The sequence below is a fragment of the Hyla sarda genome, chromosome 10 (assembly GCF_029499605.1).
Source record: "Hyla sarda isolate aHylSar1 chromosome 10, aHylSar1.hap1, whole genome shotgun sequence".
Lineage (NCBI taxonomy): Eukaryota > Metazoa > Chordata > Amphibia > Anura > Hylidae > Hyla > Hyla sarda.
The window spans coordinates 53,217,908-53,239,485 of NC_079198.1; the positions used below are offsets into that span (position 1 = coordinate 53,217,908).

The 21,578-nt window shown below is 45.0% G+C and overlaps 1 protein-coding gene across 6 annotated transcripts in view; it reads right to left on the bottom strand.

Moving 5' to 3' along the window:
- LOC130294653 (sacsin-like) overlaps positions 1–21,578 on the bottom strand; it is a 90,078-nt gene that overhangs the window by 28,913 nt on the left and 39,587 nt on the right. For 5 of the 6 annotated variants that reach the window (XM_056544831.1, XM_056544835.1, XM_056544832.1 and 2 more), the window contains exons 3-4: positions 10,044–10,126; positions 8,937–9,048 (exon numbers count right to left, since the gene is read on the bottom strand). In XM_056544831.1, the coding sequence (XP_056400806.1) occupies positions 8,937–9,048; positions 10,044–10,126 (195 nt within the window). Of the gene's footprint in view, positions 1–1,397; positions 1,529–8,936; positions 9,049–10,043; positions 10,127–21,578 lie in introns of those variants that run through there. The other variant, XM_056544836.1, reaches the window with a different exon arrangement.

Genomic DNA, 21,578 nt, shown 5'->3' on the forward strand with positions numbered 1-21,578 from the left:
CAAACAACTATTTGTAAGCTAAATCAATCTTATCTAGCCTTGAATGACATTTTGTTGCCAGCATTTATTCCATTTCATTCCCTGTGTAAATAGGGGATGCGCTGCTGGAAATGATAGAACACAACGACCACAAATGATCAAGTTATAATTTGTGCAACTGTTCAGTCCTAACAATTGCCCTGTTTAAAGCTCATTTCAATGCATGGCTCATCTTTCTATACAGCCAAAAAGTGCTCATCATTGGCAATAATCAGCCACTGTATTAGAAATTTTAGGCAAATAACTTCTTCCTACCCCCTCCCACGTCTTAAGTCCTCCCTGTTTCCCTTCTGCTGAAATGTTTCTATTCCACTCACTGCAGTCATTTGTATGATATCTGTTCTTGCATCCTTTCAAGTGCATTGTCTATGAAGAACAGTCTGTGTGCTGGTTTTTTCTGCCTTTTTGAATTTAAAGGGGTATTCCAGGATTTTTGTTATTTTACTATGCTACAGGGGCTGTAAAGTTAGTTTAGTTATTTAGTGTCTGTACCTGTGTGTGATGGTTTTTTCACAATTCTTCTGTGATTTTCAACCCAATATTTATTTTTACCAGCATACAAAATGACAGGTTGCAACGCGGCCGAGACCTGACAAAACTAGTCAGCTGATGACAGGGAGCATGTCTGCTTCAATGGGTGGAGGGATCGCTTGGTGGGAGTGAGATCAATCTGCAACTAATGCAACAGCTGTAGGCACCCTGATTGAAAAGCACAGGTCTATTGAATGGATGCAGCTCATTTATATTTCAATGGGTGGGGTGGCTGATGTGTGGGAGGGAGGAAAATGGAATTAAGGGATTTGTAGTCAAAAAAAGAAAAATCAAACAGGAAATACCAGTTCACAAATATCTAGCCACAGTGTTACGGTAATCTCATAACATAGCCATTTAGCCCCAAGACAAGCGAAGATCCTTTCTAAGCATGTCCATTACTGCCTGCCAGTTATGTACTAAAATTACATTATGGTGGAGAACCCCTTTAATGGGGAAAAACTGTGCTTAAAGCTGCATGCAAAAACTAATCTTCGTGGTTTTCACCTGCAAGGCTAAGTTTTTTTTTTTACTCTACAGCTGTGGTACAGCTTCACATGCTCCATAACACTGGCATTGCTGCTGTGCAGGACAGGCATCTGCCTGTCTGAATGGCAGGTACCTACTCTTACCTACAGATCCCTACAAGCCATGATAAATTCCCTAATGAAAGTTTTTATTTGTCTCTTCAGAATTAAAGGAGTGTTACAGTGAAAAACTACTTATCCCCTATCCATAGGAGAAAATTTTCTGATCACAGGGGGTCACCCCCCACCCCCCACCGTGATCTCCTGAATGGGACCTAGATAGATAGTCTTCAAATGTACCAGCATTATCACAGTGGTTAAGGCTGTTTTAAAAATCTGTCTCATCTTCAGAATAACTAGATGTCCATTCATAAGTTGCCTTAATTTTACGGTGGCTGGCAACAGTTTACAGTTGACATCAATACCCAGCATGTAACAATCACTGACGTCAGTTTAACCCTCTATAGGCAACTGTCAGTGCTGACACATCATTGGTGGCTCAGGTGTCAGATGGTCTCTGCAAAGTCATTGTGAGGTGCTGATACATTATCACAACAATGATAAAATTACTGGAAAAAATGTAAATGGCTGAAAATTACATATTTGAAATGGTGTATTGATGTGTTAAATTGTCTCAACTATAAAAATATAATGTTATTAATTCTAATGGGATTAAACTGGCAGAGTCACTGGTAGAGAAGGATCTGAGTGTACTTGTAGATCACAGACTACAGAATAGCATGCAATGTCAGGCTGCTGCTTCCAAAGCCAGCAGGATATTGTCATGTATAAAAAGAGGCATGGACTCAAGGGACAGGGACATAATACTCCCCCTTTATAAAGCATTGGTACGGCCTCACCTGGAATATGCTGTTCAGTTTTGGTCGCCTGTTCATAAAAGGGACACTGCGGAGCTGGAAAGGGTGAAGAGACGTGCGACTAAACTAATATGGGGCATGGAACATCTTAGCTATGAGGAGCGATTAAAGGAGTTACATTTGTTTAGTCTTGAGAAGAGACGTTTAAGGGCGGATATGATAAACGTATATAAGTATATAAATGGCCCATACAAAAAATATGGAGAAAAACTGTTCCAGGTTAAACCCCCCCAAAGGACGAGGGGGCACTCCCTCCGTCTGGAGAAGAAAAGGTTTAGTCTAAAGGGGCGACACGCCTTCTTTACCATATGAGCTGTGAATTTATGGAACAGTCTACCTCAGGAACTGGTCACAGCAGGAACAATTAACAGCTTTAAAACAGGGTTAGATATATTCCTGGAACAAAATAACATTAATGCTTATGCAGAATTATAAAACTACATCCCTTCCCCTTATCCCCTTACACCCTTCCCTTCAATTCCCTGGTTGGACTTGATGGACGTACCGTATTTATCGGGGTATACCACGCACCGGCCTATAACACGCACCCTCATTTTACCACGGATATTTGGGTAAAAAAAGTTTTTTACCCAAATATCCATGAAAAAATGAGGGTGCGTGTGTGCGCGTGTATACCCCGATATACCCCCAGGAAAGGCAGGGGGAGAGAGGCCGTCGCTGCCCGCTTCTCTCCCCCTGCCTTTCCTGGGGTCTAGAGCGCTGCTGTCGGCCCTTTTCACCCCCTGGTTATCGGCGCCGCTGCCCGTTCTGTCCCCCTGACTATCGGTGCCGGCGCCGATAGCCAGGGAGAGAGAAGCGGCGCCGACAGCCAGGGGGAGAGAAGGGGCAGCGGCACCCATTGCCGGCGCCGCTGCCCCGTTGCCTCCCCCCATCCCCGGTGGCATAATTACCTGAGTCCGGTCCGCGCTGCTCCGCTGCTCCAGGCCTCCGTCGTGCGTCCCCAGCGTCGTTGCTATGCACGGCGCGGCGCTCTGACATCATGCGCCGCGCCGTTCAGCGCATAGCAATGACGCCGGGGACGCACGACGGAGGCCTGGAGCAGCGGAGCAGCGCGGACCGGAGTCAGGTAATTATGCCACCGGGGAGGCAACGGGGCAGCGGCGTCGGCAATGGGTGCCGCTGCCCCTTCTCTCCCCCTGGCTGTCGGCGCCGCTTCTCTCTCCCTGGCTATCGGCGCCGGCACCGATAGTCAGGGGGACAGAACGGGCAGCGGCGCCGATAACCAGGGGGTGAAAAGGGCCGACAGCAGCGCTCTAGACCCCAGGAAAGGCAGGGGGAGAGAAGCGGGCAGCGACGGCCTCTCTCCCCCTGCCTTTCCTGGGGGGGTATCGGCGTATAACACGCACACAGACTTTAGGCTAAAAATGTTAGCCTAAAAAGTGCGTGTTATACGCCGATAAATACGGTATGTCTTTTTTCAACCATACTAACTATGTAACTATGTATGTAACTATGTAACTACATGGCAAACAGAAAAAAAGCCAAAATGTTGGTGTTATTTTTTTAACTACATTACATACCAGAAAAAAATTGAATATGCACAGTTCACAGATATCAAGGGCCCAACTGGGGATAAAAACCAGCCCTGGAAATTATTGCATACCAGCCCAACAGCATTGTGCCAGCCAACGGCTGCCATGCGCAAAGGCGTATCACTTTACGTGGCCATATACACACACACACACACAATACTTTTCACTTTACATAGTTGAATGTGCTGACAACAAAATCATACAAAAATTATCAAAGGAAATGAAATTTATCAACCCATGGAGGTCTGGATATGGAGTCACACTCAAAATCAAAGTGGAAAACCACACTACAGGCTGATCCAACTTTGATGTAATGTCCTAAAACAAGTCAAAATAAGGCTCAGTAGTGTGTGTGGCCTCCCCCTGCCCGTATGACCTCCCTACAATGCCTGGGCATGCTCCTGATGAGGAGGACCAAAGCATCCGCCAACTCCTGAACAGTCTGTGGTGCACGTGGCGTTGGTGGATGGAGCGAGACATGATGTCCTAGATGTGCTCAATCGGATTCAGGTCTGGGGAACGGGCGGGCCAGTCCATAGCATCAATGCCTTCCTCTTGCAGGAACTGCTGACATACTCCAGCCACATGAGGTCTAGCATTGCCTTGCATTAGGAGGAACCCAGGGCTAACCGCACCAGCACATGGTCTCACAAGGGGTCTGAGGATCTCATCTCGGTACCTAATGGCAGTCAGGCAACCTCTGGCAAGCACATGGATGGCTGTGTGGCCCCCCAAAGAAATGCCACCCCACACCATTACTAACCCACCGCCAAACCGGTCATGCTGGAGGATGTTGCAGGCAGCAGAACGTTCTCCACGGCATCTCCAGACTCTGACACGTCTGTCACATGTGCTCAGTGTGAACCTGCTTTCATCTGTAAAGAGCACAGGGCGCCAGTGGCAAATTTGCCAATCTTTGGGTTCTCTGGCAAATGCCAAACGTCCTGCATGGTGTTGGACTGTAAGCACAACCCCTACCTGTGGACATCGGGCCCTCATACCACCCTCATGGAGTCTGTTTCTGACCATTTGAATGGACACAGCACATTTGTGGCCTGCTGGAGGTCATTTTGCAGGGCTCTGGCAGTGCTCCTCATGTTCCTCCTTGCACAAAGGTGGAGGTAGTGGCCCTGCTGCTGGGTTTTAGCCCTCCTACGGCCTCCTCCACATCTCCTGATGTAATGGCATGTCTCCTGGTAGCGCCTCCATGTTCTGGACACTACGCTGACAGAAACAGCAAACCTTCTTGCCACAGCTCGCATTGATGTGCCATCCTGGATTAGCTGCACTACCTGAGCCACCTTTGTGGGTTATAGACTCTGTCTCATGCTACCACTAGAGTGAAAGCACTGCCAGAATTCAAAAGTGACAAAAACATTAGCCAGGAAGCATAGGAAATGAGAAGTGGTCTGTGGTCACCACCTGCAGAACCACTCCTTTATTGGGGGTGTCTTGCTAATTGCCTATAATTTCCACCTGTTGTCTGTACCATTTGCAAAACAGAATGTGAAATTGATGGTCAATCAGTGTTGCTTCCTGAGTGGACAGTGTGATTGCACAAAAGTGTGATTGACTTGGATTTACATTGTGTTGTTCAAATTTAAAAAGTTAAATGGCACAACACTCCATTATAGTCAAAAATTACAGCAATGTTTGAGAAAGGTTCTATGGAGGAACTATAGCATTGCATGTGAAATCTCAGTATACTGAGACCAATATTAACTATAATACCAGTGTACAAAGAGAAATAAATTCATATTACCATCTTACTGTTACTGCCCAAATCCTGTATACTGAGACCAATATTACCAATAATACCAGTATACAAGGAGGAATATTATCCCCATACATATTACCATCATACTGTTATTGAGCAAATCCTGTATACTGAGATCTCTATTATCAATAATACAGTGGGGATCAAAAGTTTGGGCAACCGAGGTAACAATTTGTATTAATGTGCATAAAGAAGCCAAGGAAAGATGGAAAAATCGCCAAAAGGCATCAAATTACAGATTAGACATTCTTATAATAGGTCAACAAAAGTTAGATTTTATTTCCATCATTTACACTTTTAAAATAACAGAACACAAAAAAATGGCGTCTGCAAAAAATTGGGCACCCTGCAGTATTTATAGCATGCACTGCCCCCTTTGCAAAGCTGAGACCTGCCAGTGTCATGGATTGTTCTCAATCATCCTCTGGGAAGATCATGTGATATAATTCTCAAAGGTTTTAAATGCCCAGACCCATCTGACCTTGCCCCAACAATCAGCACCATGGGTTCTTCTAAGCAGTTGTCTAGAAATCTGAAACTGAAAAAAGTTGACGCTCACAAAGCTGGAGTAAGCTATAAGAAGATAGCAAAACGTTTTCAGATGTCAATATCCTCTGTTCGGAATGTAATTAAGAAATGGCAATCATCAGGAACAGTGGAAGATAAAGAAAGATGTGGAAGACCAAGAAAAATATCAGACAGAACAGCTCGCAGGATTTTGAGAAAAACAATTCAAAACCCACGTTCCACTGCACAATCCCTCCAGAAAGATCTGGCAGACACTGGAGTTGTGGTACACTATTCCACTATAAAGAGATACTTGTACAAATATGGTCTTCATGGAAGAGTCATCAGAAGAAAACCTCTTCTACGTCCTCAGCACAAAAATCTGCGTTTGAACTTTGCAAATTAACACATCGACAAGCCTGATGCATTTTGGGAACAAGTTCTGTGGACCGATGAGGTTAAAATTGAAATTTTTGGCCGGATTGAGCAAAGGTACATTTTGGAGAAGAAGGGGAAAATAATTTAATGAAAATAACTTCTATCCAACTGTTAAACATGGGGGTGGATAAATCATGCTTTGGGGTAGTATTGCAGCCAGTGGCACAGGGAACATCTCACGAGTAGAACAAAAAATGGATTCAATAAAATTTCAGCAAATTTTGGATGCTAACTTGATGCCATCTGTGAAAAAGCTGAAGTTAAAGAGAGGATGGCTTCTACAAATGGATAATGATCCTAAACACACCTCGAAATCCACGGGGGATTACATCAAGAGGCGTAAACTGAAGGTTTTGCCATGGCCTTCACAATCTCCTGACCTCAACATTATTGAAAATCTATGGATAGACCTTAAAAGAGCAGTGCTTGACAGACAGCCCAGAAATCTCAAAGAACTGGAAGAATGGTCAAAGATATCTTTGTGATGTCACGCTCCGCCCCTCAATGCTAGCTTACGGGAGGGGGCGTGACAGCTATCACGCCCCCTCCCGTAGGCTTGCATTGAGAAGCCGAGCGTGACGTCACACAGGGACGGAGGCGTGACGTCACACGCAGTTGGCCCTGTGGTCGCCGGTAATCAGACCCGGAGTGAACACGCTCCGGGGACTGATTACTAACGGGGTGCCGCGTGCAAGATCATGGGGGTCCCCAGCGGTGGGACTCCCGCGATCAGGCATCTTATCCCCTATCCTTTGGATAGGGGATAAGATGTCTAAGCACCGGAGTACCCCTTTAAAGTTACATCAATTGAATCACAGGTGAAGTCTCCTCCAAGTGAATCAGAGGTGACGTCTTCTTTGTTCAGAGTCGTTCACATTTACTCTTATTCTCCATCTGTCCAGGTTATCATGAAGACTTCTCCTGGCTAAGACTTGTCACCATAGACTCTGTCAGACACATGGGGCCGGCACATTCTATAGACAGGATAAGCAACTGCCCACAGCGCTCACTTGATTAGGGCGCTGCCTGCGGCCACGGTATTTCTATGAAGCCGCAAAGTAAATCACTGCGTGACAATGTGTGCAATTCTGCCCTGACAGGCAACCAGATAGAGGAGCGCCTGTGATGATGTGACTGACCATACGTTCCTGATGTGATGTGCAGCAGCCGGAAAGAGGGGCACAGCACTGCACGCTCCTACAATGTGACAGTGCACTACTGTCATTCAGATAGAGGAGCGCAGCATCGCTACTGCATGCTCCTCTTCGGCACGGCCCAGGCACCCTTATCACTCCTCTGCGGCCTCAGGTAGACTGACAGGACTGAGAGAGAGAGCCGGCCAATGTTTTCCCTCCTCCTCCCTCTGCCAGTGAAGTGAAGGCATGTCAGCACACAGAGCACATGAAGCCTGCACAATTTAACTCTCTCCTTGCAGCCTAATATAAATCAGCCCTGGTTGGGATACACTGTCATACACACACAAAAGGAACTACAACTCCCAGCATGTGTCATTCAGGAGTCTTCAGTCTGTGGTATAACACCAGCATGCTGCCTTTGTAGTCTCCTGGGAGTTGTAGTTCACCACACCTCTACAGGGCATACACCAGTGTTGCCAAACCAGGGTGCCTCCAGGTGTTGCAAAACTACAACTCTCAGTGTTGCCTCCCTCTCCTTCCTCACATAGAAATCATCCCCAGTCAGAGATTTATTCCCCAGTCCCAGCAGTGTATGAATCCCCAGCCCGTGCACTTTGTCATCCTGTTCAGTAAACACAGACAGAGCTCAGTCAGGGGAGATGAGGAGCACTGCTCTGGCTTCTTTCTCTCCATGCAGACCTGCGTCCTCCGAGGGGAGGGGAGATGCGGGAGCCGTGCTCCTTCTCTATCCCCCTGCTCTGGCTTTTTTCTCCCCATAAAGACCTGCGTCCTCCCGAGCTTGGGGAGTTGAGGGAGGGGGCGTGTACTCTCTCCCCGTGCAGACGTGCGTCCTCCGGTGCTCAGAGAGGGGAAATGAGGGAGGGGGCGTGTAGAAGACTTGCGTTCACTCCTCCCCCAGCCCTCCGAAGATTTCCGAAGCTAGAGCAGGGGGAGGAGCGGACGCAAGTGTTCACAGGGGGGGAAAATTCCACCTCACACCGGCCTGTTACACTGCGAGCTGTGTTGGCCGCCCGGCGCCCCTGTCGTTATGGCGCCCTGTGCGGCTGCACAGCTCGCACACCCGAAGGCCGGCCCTGGTCCTGCTACTAGTGTCAGGACCTTGTATGCTAGTGTGAGGTGGCGGTCGCTGCCACAGGGCGGGCACCTACCATGAATTTTCCCGGTAGGCCAGTCCGGCCCTGCAGACATCGCAGCAGCTCTGACTCTTTAGCTCAGGGAGCAGGGGGAGCGACTGCGATTTCTGTGAGTACTACAGACTTGCAGATCCCTGTGTGTCTGCTCGTAGCAGCTGATTGCTGACACGGCAGACAGGAAGCTCACTCTAGAGGCTGTCATCAATGCATCCACAGCATGAAATATGCTGCGGATGCTCTATGTGTGACCCTACCCTAAGAAGGCAAGGAGGAAAAAATGAACATGCAAAAAAGAAAATCAGCAGTATTGTTAAGGGGTTAAATAACTTTTTTTTTTCAGGAAAAATGTATTTACATATGGAAAATCTGAATTTCTGTATCTATATTTTAAGATACCTTGGATGATGTGTTGTCCCTTTGCATAAAGAGTATTTGTCCCATATGGTCTTTCATCAAAAGCAAAGATGACTTCACTGGCTTTAGCATCATCAGCATTTTGTATCAACTCCTGAAAAATATTGAAAATTATTAAAGAATATTTTTTAAACATCAAAATAAAAATAAAAAAATAGGAGACTTGTCACAGGGAAATAATAAGAGAATAAGCCCTTCAGCAGTTTGCAGTAATAAAATCCAAAAACCTTATTAAAAAAAAAAAGTTATAAAATCCATAGTAGAGACAATCCTGGGACTGAAAATACCTGCCCTTACTTGCAGAGCCATGTGTAAGGGTGCATTCACATCGCGATTCTTATATACGGGGACCTGATCCAGCTGGGAGATGTGAACACCTGGTGCTCCCATATCCCAGCCGGCCCTGCCCCCATCTCATTCATTTGAATGAGTCGCCTGGAGTCAGATAGTGACTCCGGTTGGCTAATTTTTGCCCCATATCTGGTTTAGTGACTGGACTTAAAATCAAAGTATACTATAGTCTACAGCAGGAGCTGCGCTTGCTTCAAAGTTACCTAATGCTCCAGGATGTACACTTACACCCTGACGCCTTAAATCCCAGCCGGCAAGGGCGTAAAGGTAGGCCCTGCATCCTTAACAGGTTATACTTTTTTTTTAACCATATTTTGCACAGTTGCAGTACAATCTCCATTTTGGTCATGATTTGGGTAAAATCACAGCAAAAAACAGAAAAAGCAGCAGGAAACACAATGTGTGAACACGACCTCAGGAGAGGTGTATAACTACTAAATATCCTGATCCAATAGAGATATCAGATGGAGCTTGTGGGGAGGGGTCTGGGAGCTAGGAGGAGGGAATCTGGTAGGTGATGATGTTATCCTATTGTTTACAGGAGGTCAGAGGCTGACATTCTTTTGTAAACATTAGGCTATGGAAAATTTAGAGAGCCAGACTTGTGACACAATCAAATTAGAGTTATAAGACACATGGATGCCGCTGTGCTGGGATAAAACAAATAATGCTGTAGGATTAGAGATGGTGAGTGTGCATGATATAGGCAAACAAACTTAGGGAGAAACACATTCATACTTTGAGTATTTGTCCTCCATCTGGGTATTTTCTCAAAATACTCTGAAGCTGGATAAGGAATGGAGGAGCTCTTTGAAAGAAATCTGCAAAAAATAAAATTAGATATTTTTTATGCATTATAATTACAGTGCACAGACCAACAATATGACAATAAAAAATATATTTATTTAAGATTTCTATCAATATTATTAATACCACAATAGCAGTTTTTTTTTTTTTTTTGCTAAAAAGCAGTTCTGTAGTAATGTGGATAATGAATCCATGCCAGGTTTTCAATATATTTGACATGTTGTATTGCCCATGTTTCCTGTTTTCTTTGGCCATGTGCACATGTCCGAATTTCCGTGCGGAATTCCGCATTGGAATTCTGCACAGAGATTCCGCTGCAGCAGAGTCCTGTTGTATTTACCACGATTCTGCACCGGTGTGCACACTACAGAATTTCCGATTTCCATGTCCGCAGAAAGAATGAACCTGTCCATTGTTTCTGCAGACTCCACACAGAATGCATTGCCATCTATGAGACGGTGAATTCCTGTGTGGTCCTAGTGCTGTCATGTTATGCTGGAGCCTGCAGTCTGCGAAATGTCAACAAGGACATTTCAACTTGTAAACATAGACTTAGTGTTGTCCAGTGTGCCTATGTAATTTTAACATGTTATTTTGAAAGTTTCTCTACAAATTTCTTCAGAATTCTCCTATGAAGTTTTCCTATCCAGTTATTGTCAGTTATTTCCTTCAGTTTGCATTGCCCTGTATTGTGTGTGTGTGTGTGGTATTTGAACTTTATCTAAAGATCCTGTAAGACTACTACTCCCGGAAAAACAGCCAGAGCGCTCCCTGGTGTAATATTTTGAGTGTTGATCCGCCACCACACCTATAGTGCTGTACTGACCTTGTCAAGTAGTGCCTTAAAATAAGCACATATTTTTTGAGGACAAGAAGTCAATATGTATGCATAGTGTGCTGCTCAAAGACCCTGTCCACATCCCTTAGGGTACAGATCGGATAGTGGAGAAGTGTGAAGAAAATTAGGTCTTTGGCCGTGCGCTACTTCTTGATTCACACAAAGATGCTTAGTCACCACAGTTTCAAAGGACTATTAGATTTATTCAATAAGTGTATAAGAAAGGACAACATGTTTCGGCGCTTACATGCACCTTCCTCAGGTCCAACAACAGTCACTAAATTATTATATATACACACACACACACACACACACATATATACATACAGGTCCTTCTAAAAAAAAAATTAGCATATAGTGCTAAAGTTCATTATTTTCTATAATGTAATGATAAAAATTTAACTTTCATATATTTTATATTCATTGCACACCAACGGAAATATTTCTGGTCTGGTCAGAACAAATAGGCTGTTCCCAGAGTGCTGTATCAAGGCACCTTAGTGGGAAATCTGTGGGAAGGAAAAAATGTGGCAGAAAACGCTCCACAACGAGAAGAGGTGACCGGACCCTGAGGAAGATTGTGGATAAGGACCGATTCCAGACCTTGGGGGACCTGCAGAAGCAGTGGACTGAGTCTGGAGTAGAGACATTCAGAGCCACCGTGCGCAGGTGTGTGCAGGAAATGGGCTACAGGTGCCGCATTCCCCAGGTCAAGCCACTTTTGAATCAGAAACAGCGGCAGAAGCACCTGACCTGGGCTACAGAGAGAAGCAGCACTGGACTGTTGTCAGTGGTCCAAAGTACTTTTTTCGGATGAAAGCAAATTTTGCATGTCATTCGGAAATCAAGGTGCCAGAGTCTGGAGGAAGACTGGGGAGAAGGAAATGCCAAAATGCCTCAAGTCCAATGTCAAGTACGAACAGTCAGTGATGGTCTGGGGTGCCATGTCAGCTGCTGGTGTTGGTCCACTGTGTTTTATCAAGGGCAGGGTCAATGCAGCTAGCTATCAGGAGATTTTGGAGAACTTCATGCTTCCATCCGCTGAAAAGCTTTATGGAGATGAAGATTTCATTTTTCAGCACGACCTGACACCTGCTCACAGTGCCAAAACCACTGGTAAATGGTTTACTGACCATGGTATTACTGTGCTCAATTGGCCTGCCAACTCTCCTGACCTGAACCCCATAGAGAATCTGTGGGATATTGTGAAGAGAAAGTTAAGAGACGCAAGACCCAACACTCTGGATGAGCTTGAGGCCGCTATCGAAGCATCCTGGGCCTCCATAACACCTCCGCAGTGCCACAGGCTGATTGCCTCCATGCCACGCCGCATTGAAGCAGTCATTTCTGCAAAAGGATTCCCGACCAAGTATTGAGTGCATAACTGAACATAATTATTTGAAGGTTGACTTTTTTGTATTAAAAACACTTCTTTTATTGGTCGGATGAAATATGCTAATTTTTTGAGATAGGAATTTTGGGTTTTCATGAACTGTATGCCAAAATCATCAGTATTAAATCAATAAAAGACCTGAAATATTTCAGTTGCTGTGCAATGAATATAAAAGTATATGAAAGTTGAATTTTTATCATTACATTATGGAAAATAATGAACTTTAGCACAATATGCAAATTTTTTGTGAAGGACCTGTATATACACACACACAAATAGTATTATGTAGCCGACGTGTTTTTTTCCACTAACTAGATTAAATAACTGCGGGACACCTTGTATTATACACATATATATATACACACATATACATATACATATATATATATGTGTGTGTGTGTGTGTGTGTGTAAGGCTATATGTAGAGATGAGCGAATGGAAGCTGACGAATCCGAATTTGTTAAGAATTTCATGAAAAATTCTATTCGCAACAAATGCAAATATCGCTCGAATGGCTTCATTAAACTCAATTCAGTGCGGTCCAGACTCCAGGGCATCTAAAATGGCAAATTCCACATTTCAGGCCATGGGGAAAGGAACTCTGGGAAGGCGGGGATGACCCTGAATCACTTGCAGGATGCAGCCTATCAGCAGCCAATCACCCCGGTGATCTTACAGCCCTATATAAATCGGCAGCCATATTGCGGCCAGTCACTTCATTCATTACACTGCAGAGTGTGTGTTACAGTGTTACCTGTGTGTGTGTGTTACACAGAAAAGCTTTTTCCAGCAGCATCTCACCTCTTAGTCACATCAGTGTTCTGGTGGACAGAGTAGTGCGTTTTTGAACAGAAAATATTTTTCACTGCACCGTTAACCTCCCAGTCACTTTCTACAGCATTGTATTACAGAGAGGGGCAGATAGCTGTGTGTTGCCTCATACATTTCAACAAGCTGGCTCATCTTGATGAACCTTAAGAGGATGGAGGAATAATTTTTCAGCGCAATTCTGTGTCTTTTTTCCACAACAAATGGTCTGCTGGTTATACTAGTCTGTAGAATGTATAATACCCAGCAGTGCATTCCTAATAGTCTTTGAGAGAGTGCAATTTTGGGTTTAGAACACATCGACTGTGTACTACTGGTGGTGTGCAAAAATATGTTTTTTTTAAAGCGTACTGTAACACATTTTTATGCCCTCATAAGTGCATATCACATACGTACATCTAAGTAGTGTACAGTTTTGTACCTGTTAATCTGTCAAGGGCCTACATACTGTGAAAGTCCAGGCAAAAGTAATCACCGGCTGGTGTTTTACTCCAATACGTTTTTTTTAAGTGTACTGTAGTGCATTTTTCTGCCCTCATAAGTACATACCACATACGTACATCTAAGTAGTGTACTATTTTGTACCTGTTAATCTGTCAAGGGCCTAGATACTGTGAAAGGACAGCCCATAGTAGACACCTGCTGCTGTTCTAGACAAATACTGTTTTCAGTGTTGTGAAGCTTATTGTACTCCCCTCATATACGCAATAAGTATGTCAGGCAGAGAAGTGCCAGGACGTGTACAGAGGAGTGGCAGAGGCCTAAATTCATCAGGCGCAGGCAGAGGGCAGAGAGTAGGGGCATGTGGCAGCCGGAGTCGCAGTAAGAGGTCTGAACTCCCGGTGTCAGCTAGCAGTCTCATTGTGCTGCTCTATGGTCTCCTCATGCTAATGCTACCACCTCCATGCTCTGTCATTGTGCCACCATATGGTCTCCTCATGCTGATGCTACCACCTCCAGGCTCTCTCATTGTGCTGCTCTATGGTCTCATGCTGATGCTGCCACCACCAGGATCTCTCATTTTGCTGCTCTATGGTCTCCTCATGCTGATGCTACCAACTCCAGGCTCTCTCATTGTGCAGCCATGGATACTGCAAAACATAGTTAAGGTGCTGGTCCCCAGTTTCAGAAATTCCTCTGCATTAGACCACAAGTAATTATTGAGGATATGCATTGGCTAAAACTTAACTTTTCTTAGGACAAAATATATGGACACTTTTTTTTATATCTATCTAACAAAAGGAAAGGTCTGCAAAAAATACCAAGTGCCACCAATACCACTAAGTATTTATGCAATGCAAAGACCTCTAAAAGGTGGAAGGGAACAACGTACCCCAATAGTCAGGAGGAGCAAATAAAAACTGGTTAATCTGGTTTCAAGATGGATAGAAGAACAGGGCTTGGCTATCACTATCTCCTTTAGAGCTACTGGTGGAAAATGGAGCAGTAGGCATGCTGGTGCACTACCACTTCATTCACATAGGGCAATCTAAAGCCTCTGTTCTTGTGCCTCATGTGAATGCAACAGTTGGCTGCCTACATGACCTTTGGCACTAAATGAGAGAGCCGAGCATATTAGTCTATTAGTCCTATAAGCAGTGAATTGAGCAGTGGTTATGCAGATGTACTACTACTCCATTTACACATAGCACAGATCACAGTGACTTAATTTCCCTCCATTCATCTTCAGCACCAATCACAACTTGCCTCTCTTATGTGCATGTAAACCAAAGACAGATTCTGAGTAATGCCCTGTCTAAACCAGGGGAACTGTAAGTAGCCAGAGGTTACCCAAAAGAATTATGGGAAAGAGAGGGGCCACTCTGGTACCTGAGCATTTATGTTCTATGAAGCTGATGACAGACGCCATGCAGCCAAGGAAGACCACCACACTGTTTAGCACCCAATCCAGTCACTGCAAACCATTTAGTAGTCACACACACCAGCCTGCAGGACTCATCTTCTGTTGTTCGGTGGTAGCACTGGAGTCAGGACCCCAGTTGAAGTGTGAGGGGTCAGAAGTGTGCTGATGCTGAGGGTAAGGGCATCTTTAGGGCAACTCATGTCACTGCCATGTACTGTATGGAGTGGGGGGTGTCCTAAACTGAGCAGCTGGTTTATCAAAAGGTGCTTTAGTCGTTGGCACCTGAAATAGTGAGTGGCAAAAGTCAGCAGTGCTCACTACTGACTTCTAGCATAGAAGAGACACGGTTACCCGCACTCACCGCAAGGCTTCAGTCGGCCGACTCCGCTTCAACTGCTCACACAGTCATCACCGGTTCCAAACCTGATGCAGGGCACTGAAATATCTTGGATCAAGCTTGGGTCAATTGGTCTAAATGACAGGATTGAAATGCCATCCCTTCTATAGATGTATGGTTAGCACCTCAGTTTATAATACTTACCTAATTTGTCCAGTAGATACTCACATGTGCATAATGAAGGTGATGATCTCCAATAGTATATTTGCTTTGCTGTTATTTGCTTTTTGTTCCCTAGACTCCGTAGTTGGAGTGATCACATGATCAGTGTTTTCCCCTATTTAGTATGTGCACTGTGCAATGATTCATACAAGGCCGGAAGAAGCTCATACAGCATGAAACTGCCGGCAGTCGCCTCTGAGCGCCCTGTATCAGGTCTGGAACCGATGACATCCGTGTGAGCTAGACTGAAGCCTAGCAGTGAGCGCGGGTAACTGTGTCTCTTCTATGCTATTTGCATTTAATGACTTAGTTCTTTCTGGTTCCCAGCACCTCCAGACCCTCACACTCAGGACTTCAGTCTCCCGCTGTGGTAGACGTACCGCAGCCCAGTGACCCTGACTACTTTATAACAACAGTGCCACTATACCTTTGAAGTTATATCACTACTGACTTCTGGCTGCAGGGAAGAGTCATAAGTTGATGCTGTATTCAAATTAGGATGGCCATTGTAAGTTGAATCCTTTATATAGCAAGCAACAAAGAGGAGAAGCCAGCACATACGGAACTAAGTGTAAGGAGAAGCACAGGGGAGCACACAGAACTGACTCACATGAAAGCCTGCAGCGGAGGTGCTCAGCCTAGCAGAAGCACAAAGATCCGACGAAGCAAAGACACACAGAGAGGCGGTACTCACCAAGCAGGTGCGTTTATTCAAGTCCCATGGACGTGGTACAGGTGAAAGGCGGGGAGCTGCGGTGGAGGACGGGGCTAGCCGGAACAAGTTGTTTTGTGCGGCTCGCGCATTTCCTCTAGCCAGGACAGCGTCTGCGTGCGTCGCCTCGGTACTTGTAGAGGCGGCGCTATGCAGTCGCTAAGCAACCTGGCAAGCAGTAACATTTACAAGCGGTCATGTGACAAACCGGTGAGCATCAAAACAATAACAAACAACAATACAGCAATAGGAGACAGGAAACAATTTATCCTAAACACAAGTCAGTTATAAAAAAAAAAAAAAAGAGCTGTACTCATTACGGTCATTCAGACTGATGTTGCTGGTAGCATTTAACCGCGCAATCCATTGAGCTTCCTTTTGGAGCAAGACCCTGCCACAGTCTCCTCCATTCTGAAGGGGTGGAACCCTTTCCAAGCCCAGGAATTTTAATTCACTTTCCATTGTGCACTTGATTCATGTGGGCAATAAGTCTAGGGGCTCCAGTGCTGGTTCGAATGGAGCGGGAATGTTCCAGAAACCAGACTTAGAGCTGCCTGATGGTTTTGTCCACATAGAATCTGCCACAAGGGCAGATCAAGACATATACCACGAATGAAGAACCGCAAGTGATCAACTCAGTGACTTGGTGATGCCAACCTCCTAACTGTACAGTGTTCCCTGTATATGTGTGTACAGTGTGGGCAAGATCTACAGGGATAATTCTCTTTTAAAGAGTGTTCAAGAAGAGTTGATGGCACTCATGATTTTGCAGTAAAAAGCTTTATTGTAGTCAGGTCGTTCACAGGTATGGCCAACGGGCCGTTTCTCGCTAACACATCGCTTTCTCAAGACATGGTGTTTGTTTGACGTGTTGGGGGTGGGAACTGTGGAAGTGGAGCAATGCGTTTTGAGCAGTAGATTGGCGGAACCCTTCTGTAGTGAGGATATTATCCACTACCTTAAACTTGACGTCCAAAAAATCCAATTTACCACCCCCAAACACGGCAGTAAAAAGCATGCTCTCTGTGTTTACCTGGTTGAGATAGGTGACCAACTAAAAAAAAAAAATTTTCAGATGAATCCCAGACGACCACTATGTCTTCGACATACCTAAGGAACATTTTATGTACTTAGAGAAGGGATTGGTGTGAGAAAACACATGTCTGCGTTCAAAGACGGCAAGGAAGAGATTGGCATACATGCAGGAGACCGGAGTGCACATGGCCATGCCAGTCTCCTGCCGATACCAATCCTCACCGTCCCTGAACTCGTTATGGGTACAGGGGCCCTTCAAGGACTTCCACTGGCAGGAGTCTTAGAGACTTGTGTCAGTGGACGTTGAGAGCTTGTACACGCGCATCCCTCACGAATTTCTATCTGAGACTGATAAAACAGAAGACTGTGTCTTTCATCTGTGATGCCCTTCATTTCATCCTTACCCACAACGAGTTCAGGGACGGTGAGGATTTAATATCGACAGGAGACCGGCACGGCCATGGGCATGCCGGTCTCCTGCACGTATGCCAATCTCTTCCTCGCAGTCTTTGAAAGCAGACAAGTGTTTTCTCACACCAATCCCTTCTCTAAGTACATAAAAATGTTCCTTGGGTATGTTGACTTATTGGTCGTCTGGGATTCATCTGAAATTTTTTTTTTTTTTGAGTTGGTCACCTATCTCAACCAGGTCAACACAGAGAACATGCTTTTTACTGCCATGTTTGGGGGGGGGGGGGTGAATTGGAATTTTTGGACGTCAAGTTTAAGGTAGTGGATAATACCCTCACTACAGAAAGGTTCCGCAAATCTACCGCTCGAAACACATTGCTCCACTTCCACAGTTCCCACCCCCAACACGTCAAAGCACTCCCTTTAGAAATCCAAGCCCAAGAACTTAGGAAGATGCTACTGGCTAGACAATACCCTATGAACATCATTGAGTCAAGTCTATCACATGTTAAATCTATGGATAGATCACACCTACTTGATCATAAGAAAAGAAAAAAAAAAAAGTGTTGCCTCTCCTAAAAGGTTCACTTTCTCCCTTGTGAATTCCAATATGAATCAGAGTGTTGTCAGTGCCATACGCCGCCACTGGTACATGTTGGAATCTGATCCTGACCTCCAAGAAGTGGTTGAATGCCCTCCTCATTACTTTCAGGAAGATGCTTAGGAGAAGAGATGAAAAAAATACAGGAGGCGCTCCCTGATGACGTGTATCCACTGTTGTGTACCCTATTCCACACCCAGGTGATATACCAACCTTAGTCATACTTACGCTTGGTTTGGCTGCGCTTGAGAGGGTAGCGGTGTACAGGGTTTGCTGGCTGCTGCACTCTTACCGGTATCGGATCACCCAGAGAGGTGTCCAATATCAAGGCAATGGGAGTGTAGATAAGAAAAAAAACTGTTTGGCGAGGCGCTGTTCAGGGTACGGTCGATAAAAGAGGACTCGAGTGGCACAGGACAATAAACTTTGATGTATTGGGGACAATGCGTTTCGGCATCCACTGATGCCTTCCTCAGGTCCACTTACAGCTCTAAAAGAATAAATACATAAAACACATGTGGAGGTTATATAACTTCCGTAGGGTTGTATAAAAGAACAATAGGGTAATCCTAAAACATTAAAACGTTAGATGTATGTTTATGGCGCCGAATATAGTGGTGTACTGATATTTATTTTATAACACTCTGGAAATAAATCAATGTATATACACAGGAACGCATCCGCGTCTATGCATAGACATTTGTTGTGTATGGGTAATTTAAACATATTTATAGTTTACAGAGGGTTTGGCAAAGGTTACTAATTCAAGGCATGTTATCATTGTCTCTGTAGAGGAGGATTATTATTTGCGGTACATTTTAATAGTCTGCAGAGTATTTGATAAAAGTTGCTATCTCAAGGCATATTGTAAAAAGCAAATGGTAATTGTGGTACATATTATCCCACGTATGGGCTTACTTACCCCAGTGTTTCTGTGTAATAAGTGCTGGGTAGCTGTGGAAGGTACAGAAAGGGTTAAGTGCTAAGTCCCATCATGGCGGGGGTGAGGAGAGGTGGTGGGAGGGTAGGAGCAGTTACCTGGAACGGAGTCCTGTGTAGATTCTGTGCCTCTCTCGGTCCGTGGCTGCATGCCAGAAACGCACACTTTAAGGCTGTCAAAGCCGGTGGCACGTCACTTCCGGCGCCGGGTTGCCACGGATATCGGAGACGCTCAGGGAGTGTGCACATTGTTTATGCACGTCCCGGCGCTTGTATGCGCTGAGTGGATGTGCGCATGGGTAAAGGGCAGTGCGGCGCTTCTAAGCGCTGGTGGATGGATGCGTGTGGGCATCCCTGTTTCCAGAGGGGTTCCCAGTGCGGGAAAGTTTTCCAGATAAAAAAGATGCTAGGAAATAAACTGTAAAAAAGGCATGATGCTTGTGTGAAAAGGTGGATTTAAACTAGATATACTGAGGTAGATGAATACATGGTCATGAATGAAGGGCTGTGATGAATGAATGCTTAAATATTACAAAGTGAGTTGGTGGAATGGCAATGGATACATAAAAATGCTAAAAGGTAACCGTGGCAAGTGACATGCCGCTGGCTTTGACAGCCTTAAAGCGCGTGCTCCCGGCGAGCAGCCACGGACTGAGAGGCACAGAATCTACATAAGACTCCATTCCAGGTAACTGCTCCTACCCTCCCACCCCCTCTCCTCACCCCGACCATGATGGGACACAGTACTTGACCCTTTCTATACCTTCCACGGCTACCCAGCAACACTGGGGTAAGTAAGCCCATACATGGGATAATATGTACCACAATTACCATTGCTTTTTACAATATGCCTTGAGATAGCAACTTTTATCAAATACTCTGCAGCCTATTAAAATGTATCACAAATAATAATCCTCCTCTACAGAGACAATGATAACATGCCATGAATTAGTAACCTTTGCCAAATACTCTGTATACTATAAGAATGTTTAAATTACCCACATACAACGCGGGGTGCATTTGCGCAGGAATATCCATGCACATCTGCACCTCCATACAAAATGTAGCATGTGCACACCCGTGCACGAATGTGACTACATGTATACAGGCACACATAGATTTTTTTCTTTTTGTGTGTGTGCGCGCATTTGTTGTTACACTATGCATAGACGCAGATGCGTTCCTGTGTATATACATATATTTATTTTATAATACTCTGGAAATAAATCACAGTGCACCACTATATTCGGCACCATAAACATACATCTAACCTTTTAATGTTTTAGGATTGCCCTATGGTTATTTTTAAGTTACCCTATGGTTATTTTATACAACCTCCATATGTGTTTATATGTATTTCTTCTTTTAGAGCTGTAAGTGGACCTGAGGAAGGCATCAGTGGCTGCCAAAACGCGTTGTCCCCAATACATCAATAAAGTTTTTTATTGTCTACTTATCGACCGTACACTGAGCAGCGCCTCTCCAAACCTCTCCCATTACTTTCAGGAAGAACATCACCATAGGTGAAAAATTGAAGAGGCTACGCAATAAGACCGACCATCAGTCCCCAGGTATGAGTTGGTTAACCAAACACTCTTTAAAAAGGGAATTATCCCTTTAGATCTTGCCCACACTGTACACACATGTATACAGGGAACACTGTACAGTTAGGAGTTGATCACCTGCAGATCCTCTTTCATGGGATATGTCTTGATCTGCCCTTGTTGCAGATTCTATGTGGGCAAAACCATCAGGCAGCTCCAGGTCCAGTTTCGAGAACATGCCCGCTCCATTCGAACCAGCACTGGAACCCCTAGACTTATTGCCCACATGAATCAAGTGCACAATGGAAAGTGAATTAAAATTCCTAGGCTTGGAAAGGGTTCCACCAGGTCAGAATGGAGGAGACCGTGGCAGGGTCTTGCTCCAAAAGGAAGCCTGATGGATTGCGTGGTTAAATGCTACCGGCAACACCGGTCTGAATGACCGTAATGAGTACAGCTCTTTTTTATAACTGACTTGTGTTTAGGATAATTTGTTTCCTGTTTCCTATTGCTGTATCGTGGTTTGTTATTGCTTTGATGCTCACCTGTTTGTCACATGACCGCTTGTAAAGTCACATGATGTTACTGCTTGCCAGGTTGCTTAGTGACTGCATAGCGCCGCCTCTACAAGTACCGAGGCAACGCACGCAGATGCAGTTCCGGCTAGAGGAAGTGCGCGAGCCGGACGAAACAACTTGTTTAGGCTAGCCCCGTTCTTCACCACAGCTCCCCCACCTGTCAC